The 16,331-nt window shown below is 44.9% G+C and overlaps 1 protein-coding gene across 1 annotated transcript in view; it reads left to right on the top strand.

Moving 5' to 3' along the window:
• Positions 1-56: 56 nt before the first annotated feature.
• LOC107113041 (uncharacterized protein K02A2.6-like) overlaps positions 57-16,331 on the top strand; it is an 80,024-nt gene continuing 63,749 nt past the window's right edge. The window contains exon 1 of the mRNA XM_015414276.1: positions 57-1,801. Coding sequence (XP_015269762.1) covers positions 377-1,801 — 1,425 coding nt within the window. The 5' untranslated portion in view covers positions 57-376. The remainder of the gene's footprint in view (positions 1,802-16,331) is intronic.

The following is a 16,331-nucleotide window of genomic DNA, read 5'->3' as shown; positions in this document are numbered from 1 at the left end:
CCTGGCCCATTTTGATGAGACATTACCGGTGGTTTTGGCATGCGATGCCTCGCCTTACGGGGTCGGGGCTGTGTTGGCTCACCGTTTGGCCGACGGCAGGGAGGTCCCGGTCGCTTATTACTCTCGAACCCTTTCTGCGGCGGAGCGGAACTACGCCCAGATCGACCGGGAGGGTCTCGCAATTGTGGCCGGGGTCAAGAAGTTCCACGACTACATATACGGCAGGCCGTTCACCATTGTCACAGACCATCGCCCGCTCCTCGGCCTCTTCGCGCCCGACCGCCGGACGCCGCAGGTTCTCTCGCCGCGAGTCCTAAGGTGGACTATTTTCCTCGCTGGCTACAATTATCTGCTCCTGCACCGCCCCGGGAAAGCCATGGGCCACGCGGACGCTCTTAGCCGCCTCCCACTACCTGAGGTGGTTGAGGACCCGGCCCCAGCCTTCCGGGTCCTTCAGCTGGAGGGCCTGCCGGAGGCCCCGTTGCAAGCGCGGGACATTGCCCGCCGCTCGGCTCGGGACCCCGTGGTATCCCGGGTTCTGGGCTGGGTGGTGAGGGGGTGGCCTGAGAAGACAGACCCTGAGTTCGCGGCGTATGCTACCCGGCGGGACGAACTTTCTGCACACAAGGGATGCCTGCTATGGGGAGACAGGGTCGTGGTCCCACACGCATTACGCCAGAGGGTCCTCCAGGCACTGCATGAAGCTCACCCGGGCATCGTCCGGATGAAAGGGCTGGCAAGAAGCTACGTCTGGTGGCCCGGCATCGACGCAGAGGTGGAAGCATGGGTCAAGCGTTGTCAGCCCTGCCAGGCGGTGAGACCCAGCCCACCGGGGGCACCAGCGCAGGCGTGGGAATCCACCCGTACCCCGTGGTCCCGGCTCCATATAGACTTCGCAGGGCCATTCCCGGGCCGGCTATTCCTGGTCACGGTGGATTCCTACTCAAAGTGGCTGGAAATAAGCCCCGTGGCTGCAACGTCCGCAAAAGCCACCATCCGCGCCCTACGAGGACTCTTTGCCACACACGGGCTGCCGGACACCATCGTGTCGGACAACGGGACGGCTTTTACGTCCGAGGAATTCCAGCAGTTCCTCAGCAGCAACTTGATCCGACATGTCCGGTCAGCGCCGTTCCACCCCGCAACCAACGGCCAAGCGGAGCGAATGGTCCGGACCGCAAAGGAGGCCTTGAGCCGGATGGTGGAAGGGGAATGGGAATGCCGCATCGCCAGATTCCTCCTGACCCAGCACACGACTCCCAACCCTGTCAGCGGAAGGTGCCCAGCAGAACTACTGATGGGTCGAAAGCCAACGATCCTTTTGGACCGCCTGCACCCCGACCGGGCCCCCGACCAAAGAAACGCAGTCGAGCAGAGGGAAGCACCAAGGGGGTTCTTCCCAGAGGACCCGGTTCTCGCCAGAAACTTCGGCCGCGGTCCGGAGTGGATTGCGGGCCGCATACTCCGGCCCCTGGGTACCGTGATGTACGAGGTATCCATGGAGTGCGGGCAGATATGGAGAAGGCACATCGACCAGCTCAGACAGCGAGTGCTACCGGAGTCCCAGACAGAGGAAGAGACGAGACAGCAGACGGAACCTAGAGAGACCACACCCGAGGCGACTGCACAGGACTTGCCAGCCGAGGAGCACCCGGCACAGGGCCCCACGGCCCCAGCTTCGGTCGAGGAAAACCCCGTTCCGGAGGCAGCGGAAGCAGGAGCACCAGCTCCCTCGTCAGAACCCGGCCCTGAGGTCGGAATTCCGGAAGCACGAGGGGCCACCCCTCGACGGTCAGCTAGAGTACGACGGTCCCCATCGTACTTAAAGGACTACGTGACTTAGGGGAGGGCCCGGACTATGGGGGGAGGGATGTTGTGTCCGCTGACCGCCACCGGAGGTCAGCGCACACTCCTGAGCTTCAGTCCGGCACAACAATGGGACTAGGATTCTAGTCCCTCCACTGGGGGGAACCAATGGGACCTTGGCGGGAGATTCAAACCCACCAATGGGACCAGGGGAAGCCCCTGGACTGTGTATATAGTTGGCCTGCCGGCCGTTAGTCTTTAGTCTTGTTGTGTACCAGTAAAGCCATGCTGATCACTACATCAGTTTCCGTGCTTTCTTTACGCGTCTAACCCACTACACATCAGTAGCTTACTCAGTTCTCCCTATTTATAAAGATATGTAATGTAACATAATATAAATAACAAGAGACAAAGCTGAGATATCCTCTCAGCCACCCAACCCCACCCTATCCCCCACTTGAAACCAATAAATCTTTCACCTAACAGTGTATAAATAGAGTGAAGAAGAAAAAAAATGAAATGAAACAGCAGAAGGGGATTTCAGAAAACAATAAATTATCTAGGAGTCCGAGCCCTAACTAGACACAGCAAATGAATGGTAACAGCAGCAGCAACTTTAATCCGTTAAGGGGAAGAAACTCCTTCACACTATGTGTATAGCTGCTAGGAGTACATAAGATAAAACTGTGGAGAGAGCATTTGCTTCTCACTTATAAAACAGAACAAAAATAAAAGCTTTTCCTTCCACCCATTACCAGGGGGGAAGACTTTAAAACATGATAAAAAGTAAACTATCCTATATATGTAATTGCCCTGTTGCACTTTCTGACTCTTCCATTGGCTGTGCTGTGTGCTCCATCACAGCACTCAAGAGTACTTGCATGCCTTTGGCTGGGTGCTGGGCCCATTCCTCTCGTTCACCCACTGCCAGTCTGGACATTATTCCCTGACAGAATAAACAGCCAAAATGGCTCTCTCCTGACAAAGACACTTATTCTTCTGCTTGTCTCCTCTGCGGCAGACTGGCTACTGAGGTGGGCCATCGGCTGTCAAACCATTCTCTTCTCCTGCTCTGTGGGGCTTACTTTTCCCTCAGTGGCTGCTGCTAGGCAACCGAGCTTGGTTCTGCCAGTAAAAAGGCAAAGGCAGGAGGCCCTTTCCAGCCTCCTTTGGCATTTGTGGGGAACTCATTGAGGCCAGTCTTTTTTAAAAACAACTTTTATTTTTATAAAAGACAAAACAAAAAACAACAACAAACATACACACAGAGAAGGGGGAGTTCCATTTACAACCTTATTTTGTCTGTTAAGTTACTTCATACATGAACAAGTTATTTTCTTTTTATTTTTTCACCTTGTATTTTGAACTAAATCTTTGTTCATAACTAAAAATAAAGTTATAGTTCATATTTCCTTGTGCTTTGGTTGTATGTCCATATGTTTTATTTGTTGTGTTCTTCCATCCATTTATAAAATCTTGACCATGTATTCTCAAAGTCTCTTTCATTTTGTCCTCTCAAAATTAAAGTTGGTGTGTCCATCTCTGCCATTTCAAATATTTTATTAATAATTTCTTCTTTTGGGGGTACCTCATTTTTCCTCCAGTATTTGGCATGTAATATTCTTGCAGCTGTCACTACGTGTATAATAAGATAGGAATCTTGCTTTTTATAATTTTCTGGTAATCATTGTGGCCAGTCCTGACTAGGGTTGCCAGCTCCAGGTTGGGACATTCCTGGAGATTTTATGGTGGAGTCAATGGAAGCCAGCATTTGGGGAGAGGAAAGACCTCAGCTAGAGTTCACCCTCCAAAGTAGTTATTTTCTCCAGGGGGAGAGAGAGATCTGTTGTCTGGAGTTCAGTTGTGATACCCGGCAATCTTCAGGCTCCACCTGGAGATTGGCTACCCTAGGTGTAGCAGTTAGCATTTCAGAGCAGGGTCCGCCAGACCCACGTTCTTGCTGTGGAAGTTGAGTGGGTGATTTTGGACTAGTTACAGACTTTCAGCCTAACTTACCTCACAGGGTTCTTGTGCAGATCAAAAGGGGGAGAGGAAAATGATGTAAGCTGCTTTGGTCTCCACTGAGGAGAAAGACTGTACTTTTCCTCCTAGGGAACCATTGCTTCCAATCTCCAGGTGAGGGATGGAGATCACTCAGAATTAAAACTGCTCTCCAGATTATAAAGATCAGTTCCCCTGGAGAAAACGGCTGCTTTGCAGGGTGGACTCGGTGTCATTATACCCTGTTGAGGTTGATTCCCACTGTGGATAAAGACTGTACTATTCCTAGGTAGAGGCTGCAGGTGGGGGGGAGATGGAAAGATGAAAAGTGAGAGGAAAATAAAGGTAGGTTGATGGTTGGCTGGGAAGGAGATACAGTATCCACCTCCGGGTTGGCCAATTTGTGGAGATTTGAGGGGTGGAGCCTGGAGAGGGTGGGGTTTGAGGAGGGGGTGAGACCTCAGACAGGTACAATGCCATAAACTTCACCCTCCAAACCAGCTGTTTCCCCCTGTTGAACCATCGTTGCCAATTTCCAGGGGAGGGCTGGAGATCACTCAGAATTACAACTGCTCTTCAGATGGTAGAGATCAGTTCCTCTGAAGAAAACAGTAAGCTCTGTGTCATTATACCCTGCTGAGGTCACCACAGCAAATTGACACTGAGTACCCAATGCCAGGGCACCCACCCTAGAACCTGTTTCTAGAGCTCGTTGTATTTATTTCCACAACGAGCCTTATTCCTAGTTTAAGATAAACATAAAATCAATTAAAATCAGCTAAAACAATACTTCTCTAAGATGAAGCACAGCCTAGAAATGCCTAATCACACTCAGCCAGAAACTGGAAGTCGCTTTGGGTAAAGTTTTGGTTTGAAGAAATCAAATTATGAAATTAAAATGCTTTCACATCTAACTTCTGTTTAAGGAAGAACCATCAATGAACCAGGGCTATGCCATATAGACTCATGCCTTGTTCAGCAAGTAAAGGCATGCTGCATTGGGTATGATCGTATGATATATAATTTAGTTTAAAATATCAGCCTAGGTGGATCCACTCTGATGTGTTATATGTAATTCCTTCATCACTGATATAAAATTTTACATTAAAACTATACAACAGTAGGAGAAATTTGGGCTAGGAAACAGAAAATGGAACGAAAATAGACTTACGGATTCAATTTGCACAAGACAGAAGTAAAAACAGAACAACAGTTTTCAAGCTGAAATGGGGCTGCAAAATCTGGCAGCAATCTGAGACGTATGTGTCAACTGGAAAATATCCAGGGCTTAATGACAAGTTATTGTATATTGGTAGCAATGCAGTTTGGAGTGAAATATACACCTTTTTTTAGAGCTAGCATCGGAAGATTCTGGCCTGAAAAATAGTCCTCCATTCAAGGTGGTGGACCTTCACATGTACCTCTGTAAAGACAGTGCCTTCCTGATCAGTTTTCTTCATTTAACTGTTCTTCTTCAGGTCCCTTTTTCTCCAGAAACTATATTCTTAAATATATGGCCTACTACACTGAAATCCAGACCACACAAAGCCACAATTGAAATCATGTTCCATAGGCGTAATCTTCGTGGGGGCGGCGGGGCTTTAGCCCCCGCCGAAATTTTCAGTAAGGTGCTCAGCCTCCCCCGGGGGCCACCCTTGCTCCTAGCACAGCAATGCCTCTGGCCCAGCCCCAGCCCCCCCCCCCGAGAAATTGGAAAGTCTACACCCTTGTGTTGGACGCTGCGAGAACAGCGATCGCATCCCACTGGAAGGATCATAAAGCCCCAAGTTTAGAGGTGTGGTATAAAAAACTATGGAATCACTACTTGATGGATGCAGTAACAAACAAACTGAATAGCTTAACACAACATCCTATGAAAGATGTGTTTACAGATAAATGGTTCCCGGTACTAGACTATTTGTCGCAGCAACAATTCCTCTCCTCCGAGTGGTCCCAATATCATAAATGGATTTGAAGTTAGGTTCAGTTTTTGTTTTGTTTTTTGCTTTTTTGCTTTTCTTCTTTTCTCGCTAAGATCTTCTCTAGTCTGTTAAAGGCAATAGTGAATTAAAGAGTCAAAGCCAATCAAAAGTTCATATGTTGCACACAAGAAGTGTTACAGTGAGTTACAGCATTATGTTGTATTGTTCTAAGTAGCTTATTTGGTGAATTACATATATGAAAACAAACAAAAGCTGTATGTTCATATGAAACACAAAACTTATGTTCATTGTTGTCAATTTTGTGTTTTAATCTTGCTATGGTTGTATTTAAGAATATATTGAAAATAATAAAAAAATATTTTTAAAAAATTAACTGTTCTTAATTATCCATATTGGCATCACAATTTGCCTAGTGCCAATCATACTAACATACATTTAATGTACTGTATATATATATATATGTTGTATTTTGTACTATACCCTGTCTATTTGCTTATGACATGGGTCTATGAGCAATAAAAATGAATGAATTGACTGACATACATTTGTTGCTTTCTATTGCTTCAGAAGAAGAGTGCAAGAGTTCAGTAGTATTTTAAAGACTAACAAATTTTGTTGCAGAATATGAGCTTTCCTGAGTCACTGCTCACTTCTTCAGATAAGTGAGCAGTGACTCACAGAATCGTCTTTAAATGCTAATGGACTCTTGCTCTTTTCTACTGGTAAAGGTAAAGGTTTCCCTTGCTTGAAAGCCAGTTGAATCTGACTCTAGGGGGTAGTGCTCATCTCTGTTTCCAAGCCAAAGAGCCAGCGCTGTCCAAAGATGTTTCTATGGTCATGTGGCCAGGATGACTAAACGCCGAGGCACATAGAACACTGTTACCTTCCCACCAGTGTTCCCTCTAAGCTGAGTTCGTGTGAGCTAGCTCACAGTTTTTTAGCCTCTGACTCACACATTTTTGTCTTTGCTCAGGAAGGATGGCTCTAGAACAAACGAATTTATGCAGCAGTCAAATAGCTTGCTGACAACTTTAATGCCAATAGCCCACAAAGGCCCCATTCACATGGAGGATTTGCCATGCTAAAGGCACGAATGGTAGGCGTATTTTCAGTGCACGATCACACTGCAACATCTGGGAAGCGTAGCACACCCATAGCCAACCTGTGGCATCCCACCGAAGACGCGCAGTAAAAAAAAACCTCAGAAAGTGCAGTAGTATCCTGAAAATGCATGGCAGGGGTGGGCGTCTGATCGCGGGAGCGTTAGTATCCCATGGCTTACGGCGCCCGTCCGAGTCCCATCACAAACCAGATGGTTTCCCTAAGCGCATGTGCACAAACACTAAACTAGAAGCAGTGCTGCTCCATGGAACTACGCATGCACACAAACATGAAACGCTTGCCGCGCGGCTTCTTTGCCAGCTCCAGCATCACCGTGTGATCACGAGCTTCCTGCCACAGTGTGAATACTTGGGAGACCGTGTGATTGAGCTAATGCACTTTATTTTGCCCCGGGGCAAACAGCCACGCCCCATGTTATCTGGCCCGTGTGACCGGGGCCAAAGTAGAATTTTTGCTCACCAGACTCCACAGCTTAGAGGGAGCACTGTTTCCCACTGAAGTGGTACCTATTTATCGACTTGCAATTTCTTGCTTTTGAACTGCTAGGCTGGCAGGAGCTGGGGCCAGAGAAAAGAGCTCACTCCATTATGCAGCACTACAGTCTCGAACTGCCAAACAAAGACCCTCCGGTCTGCCACTCAGCGTCTTAACCTCTGAGCCACCATGGCCCCCTTTTCTACTGCTACAGACAGACTAAGATAGCTACTCATATGGTTCCAGTGTGTTTCTTTCCTCTTACTTGTGGGTTTTTAGTGAGCTAACCTTTGATACCTGAAAAACCCTGTAGTAGAATCCAGTTATTATGGAGCAAGATGTGTGAGAAATGCCATGCTTCAATGAGGAGTCATTTTGTTAAATACAAATCAGGAAGAACAGGACCCATTCCACAGTTTAGCCTTTGGAGGGAAAAGAGGTAGATCCTTATTTCTTCCTATGGAAGATTCTGGGAACAGGAAGGGAGAACATAAAACATTACTTGGGAAAATATTGTATCAGCTGAAAGTGGTGCGGGCTTGACAGAACCTATCTTAACTAAATGGATTTCTGAAAACCTGGCTACCTTTTGATTTGATTTGCAAATGGTAACAATCTGTTCTCGTAGCCACTGAGCTATAATACAATATATTAAATTAACTTCAGAAGCTGAATACATTTACCAGTTGAATACAGAATTAGTAGTCAAAGGGGAAACACTATCACATTTCCTTTAATTTGATTGAGTATTTGTATTTCTTCAGGCAATTTTTTTTTAAAATTGTGCTGTACAAAATCCCACGCTCTTCAGTTGTGGTGGATAAACTGTATGAAAAGGACTAAGGACAGCTATAGAGGAAGTATAGAGGATACTAGCTCAGCAACCTATAAAGCCTTTTTCTAGCCTAAGGAACCTTTCTTCAATTCAAGGATCTATTTTTCTGGAGGAAGAGACACTTGTTGAACGAAAGTCTAAAAACTGAGCAGAGTGATAAATGTTACTGTCACTCTTTCTAGGCAAGGTTGTGGTAATGGAATGTGGTGCAAACACATCTTGGTACAGCAGCTGAGGAAACTCTATTACTTTCTCATATATCTTAGCCTTGCTAAGTATTTACCCATCCCTCTACCTGCCTAGACAAAGCAGTTGCTTCAGGAAATTAAACCTCTTATATATGTCCATATGAAGACTTTCACAAGAGGCCTCTTTCGCCTCAGCTTTATTCAAAGCACCATGGAGGCTCAAATGAGAAAGCGCTGCAGAAGATCCTTCCGTCTTTAACTCCTCTTGTTTTTGCTTGAAAAGTAAGAGCCAGGAAAGCTGGCAATGACCAACATGCATATGGCCAACCAGTCAGTTTTCTGAACAGGGCTGTAGTCTAATTAAAGCCCGTCAACAGATATTCAGAAAGGCCTTTCTCAATCTGAAATCTTAGCCATTGCAGGTCAAAGTAGAGAGTTACAGGCTAGATGGACCAAGACTCTGACTTGACTTAAGGAAGCATCGTATGTGCAGAAACAATTTCATTATTTTGGACAATTGTCTGGCTTTTTAAAAGACAAAAATGTCGAAACGTATTTCTGTTTCAAAAGACCTTTTATGAACAGAGAAGAATAAGTTTGATTTATCTTGTGCACAATTAAAATTCCTAAGTCTGTCCTTATCTACCATATAGTTTCAACAACACAAACCATCTTAAGTTGTTTAATGATGAAATTTTACAGTATTATAAAAATATGGAACTGCCATATAGGCTTATGACAGATGAGGTAGTAGTAGATGCTGCAGTTCTATCTACACTTATTTATTTATTAAAACATCTATATCCCGTCTTTCATCTTGGTTCAAGGCAGCTTACAATAAAAGTTAAAACATTTCAGCTAAATCCAAAGATAAAATAGCAATCCCTTCCCCCCCCTTAAAAGATGCCTGCCATTCAAACCCTCTCAAAAGTCCTGCCAAAAAGGCAGGGCTTGCAGCCACTGTTCCCTCTAAGCTGAGTTAGTGTGAGCTAGCTCACAGTTTTTTAGCTTCCAGCTCACACATTTTTCTCTTAGCTCAGGAAGGATGGCTCCAGAACAAACTAATTTATGCAGAAGCCAAATTGCTTGCTCACAACTTTAATGCCAGTAGCTCACAAAGTAGAATTTTTGCTCACAAGACTACACAGCTTAGAGGGAACATTGCTTGCAGCACCTCCTGAAGACCTCCAGGGAGTAGACCCCCTCATTACTTCAGGGAGCCCATTCCACAAAGCCACAGCCATGGAGCGAAAGGCCCAGGCTTTCATTGATGCTGGACGGGCCACCCTAAGTGGTGGGATAGCCATCAGATGACTGCCCCATTTACCATAGCTGGCTCACAGGTACATATGGAAAAAGACAGTCCCTTAAATATGTGGATCCCAGGTTGAGAAGGGCTTTCCGCCAGCACCTTGAATTGCACTCAGAAACAGACGGGCAGACAGTGTAGCTGTTTCAAAATGAACAACGGATGTTTTGGGCTGCCAGCCCCTTACAGCAGTCAGGCTGCCTCATACTGGACCAGTTGTAATTTCCAGTTTGTCATCAAGGGCAGCCCCACATGGAGCATCCAACCATGAGGTTACAGAGGCATAGTTCAGTGTGGCCAGATCAGTTGTGCCCAGGTAATGAGAGGGTGGATGATTCAGATTCAACTGACAGAAAATGTTCCTGGCCATCATCCCAACCTGCTTTTCAAACAGCAAGGAGGTTCCATGAGCACCACAAGTTCTTAACCTGTTCTGAAAAAGCCTTAATCACTCCATCTAGGATAGGGGTGTCGAACTCATTTGTTATGACAGCCAGATTTGACATAAATTGGATTCTGTCAGGCCAGGCCATGTGTGTCATAAAATGCAATGCCAAGTAGCAGAGATATAAACTTTATAAAGGACACAAACACAGTTAGATATTATAGGATCTATTCCATTGAAGCCCCACATTAGGAGTGTGTGTGTGTTAAAACTAATATTTCTCTGCAAAACTGAAGTTCCTTGGGTTTGTTGAACTCTATATTTTAACTGTGGTTAGTACTACCCCTTCTGTCTAGATTTAACTCTCTGCAGTCTTATCTTGATTTTAGGCCAGATGTCCTACGCAAATTCCTCCTAGAAGACACTCAGAGCTCAGTGCAGGGCTCTAGTCGGGGGGGGAGCTCTCAGGTACGGAGCTCCGGAAGAGAACCTCTAGGGGGCGGGGCGGTCACGTGGTGAAGCCCCGCCCCCTTCTTTACCCCGCCCTCTGCTTCGATCCTCATTCCGTTTGGGAATGAGGATGAAGCAGGAGGGTAAGTAGCCGGGCCTTCTGACACACTTCCGGTGATGTCAGGGGGTGTGGCCTTCTGTCACTTCCGGTGATGTCAGGGGGCGTGGCATATGCAAATAAGTTATGCTAATGAGTTATGCTAATGAGCTCCGGCAGCTCTTTTTCTACAACAAGACCCCTGGTTCAGTGACTTACGTTGTGGTGAAATTTTGATTCTTAGCTATTAAGAAACGTAAACTTATTTTAACTGAAAAAACTGTATGATTCTCTTATACTTATTTTATTTTACTATTCTTAATATTTTTAATGTCTTGTTAATGTTGTTAATGTTTTTATATTATTACTATGTTATTACTCTGATATCAGAATGTTAGCCAGCAAGGAGCTTTCTGCTCTCTATTGACTATGAACTGTGTCTAATGTGTGCCAAGGGACTATGATGATTGGTGACCAGACTGAGATGCCAGATATGTACCAGCAAGAGCCTGAGAACATGGATCCCAAGTCACTCCATTTCAGAGATGTTCCTGTACACACACAAAGAGCCAGGCCAGCAGCTATTTGCTTTGGCTGTTCAAACAAAGAACTTACTTCACCTTCACCTGGCATGTTCTCCCCCCCAACAACTTCATCAAAGGATTAAGTTTTTCCTTAACAAAGGAATTAGCTCGGCAGCCCACCTACCCACCTGGAGAACCAGTTCTGCGGCCTCAAGACAAAAGAGGACAATCAATGCTAGCTGCTGACTCAATCATCATGCTAATCAGGTGTCTTTGGGCTACCAGCTTAATTGCATCAATCATTGTCCAAGCTAAGCCCCTCACTTCCACTGCATAAACTAATCAGAGAGGGGCTGTGTCAAGGGAGGAGTCCAGCAAGCCCTCCCCATGTGACACCCCAGAGGAGGTGGGCCAAGTCATGTGACTAGAACATGTGACCAGCTGAAGCCACCCCCAAGGGACATGTGACTAGGACATGTGGCCAGCCTGGCCCAGCCTCCCAAGCCCACCTTATAAAAGGGGACAGCCGGCCATGTGCCCTCTCTCTCTACACCCCCTCAACGACCTCTATACTCTCTGACTCTTATCCTTGTAGCTATCTGCTACCCATCCTACCCCAGGCTCTTAGTCTGCAGCTAAGGCCTACCTTGTGCTTTCTGCTGGTCAGTCTGCACACTCCATTTTCCTAGTATAATCCCCATTTTTCTAGTACTCCCTTATTTTTCCATTTGGCAAGCTTCATCTCTTCGGACCAGGTAAATATTGTCAAACCAAAGAATATCCTGCTAAAGCAAACGTGTAAAAATCTCTCTTTATTTCCTAGAATCTGAATATTTGTGTGTGATTGTGTATTGTTTGTGTGTGAAGTGTGTCAGTAAAATATCATTTTTATTAAGGAAGTCTGCCTCAGTCTCTCATTGGGAGCCTCGGAAATCAGTGCCATCCTCCGTAAACATAGACGGTTGTTCCCGAAATTAATAAACTGTACCATTTTTTTTCCATTTTGGAGCAATTCGGCTAACAAGAACTGTACTGTTTTACTGGCTCTTGGTGTAATAAATTTGATTGATTGGTTAGTACCAAACCTCCCCCCTCCCCAAATATAAATGGTCTGAGCCTAGGACCCAGGGGAAGAAATGGCTGAGCATTGCAAGCTTCTCCCCCCACCCCTTCCAGGTCTACTCAGAGTGGCAGTGGCTCTCCAGGGTCTCAGGGTTGGTTTGTTTTTACAGGGTGGTTAGAGATAATAATTTTGGGTGTCCTTTTCAGCACTTGTTCTGCTATTATTCCATTGGAGATCCACATTAGGAGTGTGTGTGTTAAAACTAATATTTTTCTGCAAAACTGGAGTCCCTTGAGTTTGCAGAACTCTTAACCCTGGCTGGTCCCAACCCCCCCCCCCCGGTGCCCTTCTGTTTAAATTGGAAAGGTGGGTGAATAGTTGGATTTTGCACAAGAATTTTGCAAAAAGAAGCACACCCCCCCCCCCAGCTCCTACCTCTGAGGAGGACTACGGAGGTCGCAAGCAGTGGCTGTGAAGTTTGGCAGCCCCACCCCCTGCTTCCTGCTCTCAGAGGAAGCCCCACCCTCTACTTTTTATATTCTGAGGCACCTCAAGCTCAGAAAAGCAAGGATGGGCAGGGGATGGGTGAGAGGAGAGAGCCCACTCCCAGGCCAGATTAAAGGCTTGGGCGGGCTAGTTCCAGCTTGCAGGATGTAGATTTGACATCTCTGATCTAGGACAAGTGGATTCAGCCCCTCTAGAATTATCAGCCTTCCTGACCAGCATTACCTCTGTCTTGTCTGGATTCAGTTTCAGTTTGTTCTGCCTTCACCACCTGACCACAGCCTCAAAGCACCAGTTCAGAATCAAGACAGACACATCTAGAGGCTTGGAAAATGAAATATAGAGTTGAGAGTCATGTTGGACAATCTTCTAGAATAATATTTGCTAAAGAATATATATATTATTAAAGAGCATGGGTGACAGAATAGAACCCTGCAGCACTCAATGAGATTAATTCCACCCAATTGATTCTAAACCTGATTAAAGGCTGGGTGGGCCAATTCTATTCTGCTACAGAAGCTTGCTGAGTGACCTTGGGGTAGTCACACACTTTCAGTATAACCTACCTCACAGTGTTGTTGTGAGGATAAAACAGAGAAAGGTAGAATGATATAGACACTTTGGGTTTCTTTTGGGAAGCAAAGGGGGTATAAATTAAATAAGTAAAAATAAAATCTACCTCATACCCATCCCAGTATCTCTTGTGGTACTGCCACTAGTGTTAGCAGTCCCAAGAAGTGCTGAGGTCCACAAAGGCTACCATGGTGGCCGTTGCATGGTGCCAAACTAAGAAAATGTGTGCTACAGTCTGGCAGAGGAATTACAGCATCTGACAGACATCACTTTTCTCAGAGCTGCACTGTGAATGGGTGAGAGGAGGAGACAGTGGCAGGAGGAGGGGCTGGAATGCTGGGGGCGAGTGTTGTCTCATCAGACAAGGGCTGACAACCATGTGCTTGATCTTCAGAGCTGCTATCTCTCCACAGTAAAGGTTTTCCTTGCTCGAAAGCCAGTCGATTCCGATACTAGGGGGTGGTGTTCATCTCCATTTCCAAGCTGAAGAGCCAGCGCTGTCCAAAGACTTCTCCGTGGTCATGTGGCCGGCATGACTAAATGCCAAGGCACACAGAACACCGTTACCTTCCCACCAAAGTGGTACCTATTTATCTACTTGCAATTTCTTGCTTTCGAACTGCTAGGTTGGCAGGAGCTGGGGCCACAGACGGGAGCTCACTCCATCACACGGCACTAGGGTCTCGAACTGCTGAACTACCGACCTTCAAGTCTGCAGTTCAGCGTCTTAACCTCTGAGCCGCCCTGGCTCCTTATCTCACCACAACACATTACCAAATCAAGCCATTGTTATTGTTACTACTTATCTTTACAACTTTTTGTATTGCTTGTGTCCCACTATTTTCCTGGGAATTCAGGGTAGTGTACATAGGTTGTGTCTACAACAACCTTGGTAGATTAGGCCAAAACAGAATGATTTGCATAAGCTTTTCCAGTGAATTCCATAGCTGTGCAGAAATTATTGACATTTTGTCTTAACACTTGCACCATATTCTGATAATAAATGTGTTAGGCTTAATTCAAATGGGCTATAAATGCTAATATCATTCATTCAGCTTGACCTGTAACCCCGTTGAGTTAAAGTATGTAGACTATACTCCAATTCAATACCATTGAATTCAGTTCCTGCAAAGAGGTTGAAATCATTGTTTTTCTGCCTGAGCATCTGAGTATTAGTGTAGAATGAATAACCAATATTCTTGAACTGTGTTGCCTTTAGGCTGGTTGCTTCTGCAATTCGAAACCACTCAGTTTTGTCTTATAATGTATGTTTTCAAAGAACTGAGAATGGGATACAGTTTGTCATAAAGGGTGTTTTTAATCTGTCTGTCTGAAGTGTTGGACCATTTCCTTTCTTAGTTCTTGGTTCTTTTTCCTATTCTTAAGTAAATACCAAGGCCTGTATTTCATCATCTTCTTATAAGGGATGAAAACAAAGAACCCTGATCTTAGATAAGCAATACCAGTTGGTTAAGAAAAGAGATGGCTGCCATCTGTAGACTTTTCAGACACTGCAGTGGAGTTCCAGACAGTCACCTGAGTATTATTGCTTTGTCTCAACTATAAATCACAAGCTGGTAATGGCCAAGGCCGACACCTTGACATTTTCAAGAAGAGTAAAAGACCTGATTGGAATGGAAATCAATTTCATTTCACAAATCTTCAGATGCTGCTCCAAACTCTTCCTTGTTCTTTTTGTGTTTCATTCAAGAATCCTATTGTTTGATAAAGGGTTTGTTGCAATTTAAAGCATTTTACTTCTTAAGTGTGTATATCAGTGCTAAAGATGCATCTGAGGGTATAGTAATGTGAATCTTAACTGTGCATGGATGTTTGAAACAGAAGGAAGTTTCCTTTGAAAACTTGATGTAATGCAAGCAGTACCTATTTCATTTATTTGCCTTTTTATGTCCTTATAGGAATAGAATTGCCTTCAAACTTGTATACAGAAGATGAATATAATGATAGAAAGCAGAGTATGAAAAGCAGGAGGACTGGAATGCTATCTGTTGTTTGTTTATTTAAAACTTTTTAATGCTTCCTGTACATCCAATCAGGGTCCACAAGGCAGTGAACATTTTAAAAACTATTTAAACAATTTAAAATACAGTTAAAATCATTAAAGAATTTAAAAACACAATACTTGAAGGAGGGCTAATAGCTGATATTAGGGAGTATGCCAATGAAACAAAAAAGTCTTCATCTGCTGGCAAAAGACACTGATGGAGATTGATCAATCTTCCTGGGGAGGGAGTTCTGAAGTTTTGGTGCCAACATGTAGAAGGCCCTTTCTCAGGTTTCCACCCATCCAGGTTCAGATGGTGGGGACAATGGAAGCAGGGCCTCCAAGGATGACCACAGTGAGCAGGTAGGTTCATATGAGAGATAGTGGCCCTTAAGGTATGATGGTCCCAGGCTGTACAGAGCCTTAAAGGTCAATATTGGCACCTTAAATTGAGCCTGGAAGCAAACTGGAAGCCAGTGTAGATTTTTTGGAAACAATTCAAGATACTCTGGCAGCACAATCACAAGCCATTATGGCTCAGTTTAAACAGTCTGAAGATCGAACTCAAGTGCATCAAAAAAGCAGAAGAAAGCATTTATGATAAAATTAAAAAGAATACTTCAACTCTAAAACAAGAATTTTCAGTAGGATTAGCAGAGGCTCAAAAGAAAGTTCAACACATTTCACAAGAGATTGACAAAGTTAAAGCTCAACACATAGATTTGGCATTGCATCAAGGAGCCCTAGACCAACAGTTGGAGCTAGCAAACCAAAGGATTGAAATTTTGGAGACCCAGAATTGAAAGCATAATCTACGATTTAGATCCATCGCAGAAGATTTTGGTAAAACAACTCTTGAAGAGAGCCTGTGTACACTGCTACAAGATCATTTTAAGATTGAAGAGATTTCCCAGACATCAATCAAATATACAGAGTCAACTCGAGATTTGCAACTAAAAATAGAGTACTCCAAGATATTTTGGTTACATTTACACAAGAAAACAAGAAATTTTATATTGAATAAACAGAGAGAATCTCTGCTTAAGGTACAG

The sequence above is a fragment of the Gekko japonicus genome, unplaced genomic scaffold, assembly GCF_001447785.1.
Source record: "Gekko japonicus isolate JY-2015 unplaced genomic scaffold, Gekko_japonicus_V1.1 scaffold72, whole genome shotgun sequence".
NCBI classification, from domain to species: Eukaryota; Metazoa; Chordata; class Lepidosauria; order Squamata; family Gekkonidae; genus Gekko; species Gekko japonicus.
Note: the sequence above shows the minus strand (reverse complement) of the source record. Positions and strands in the feature narration are given on the sequence as shown.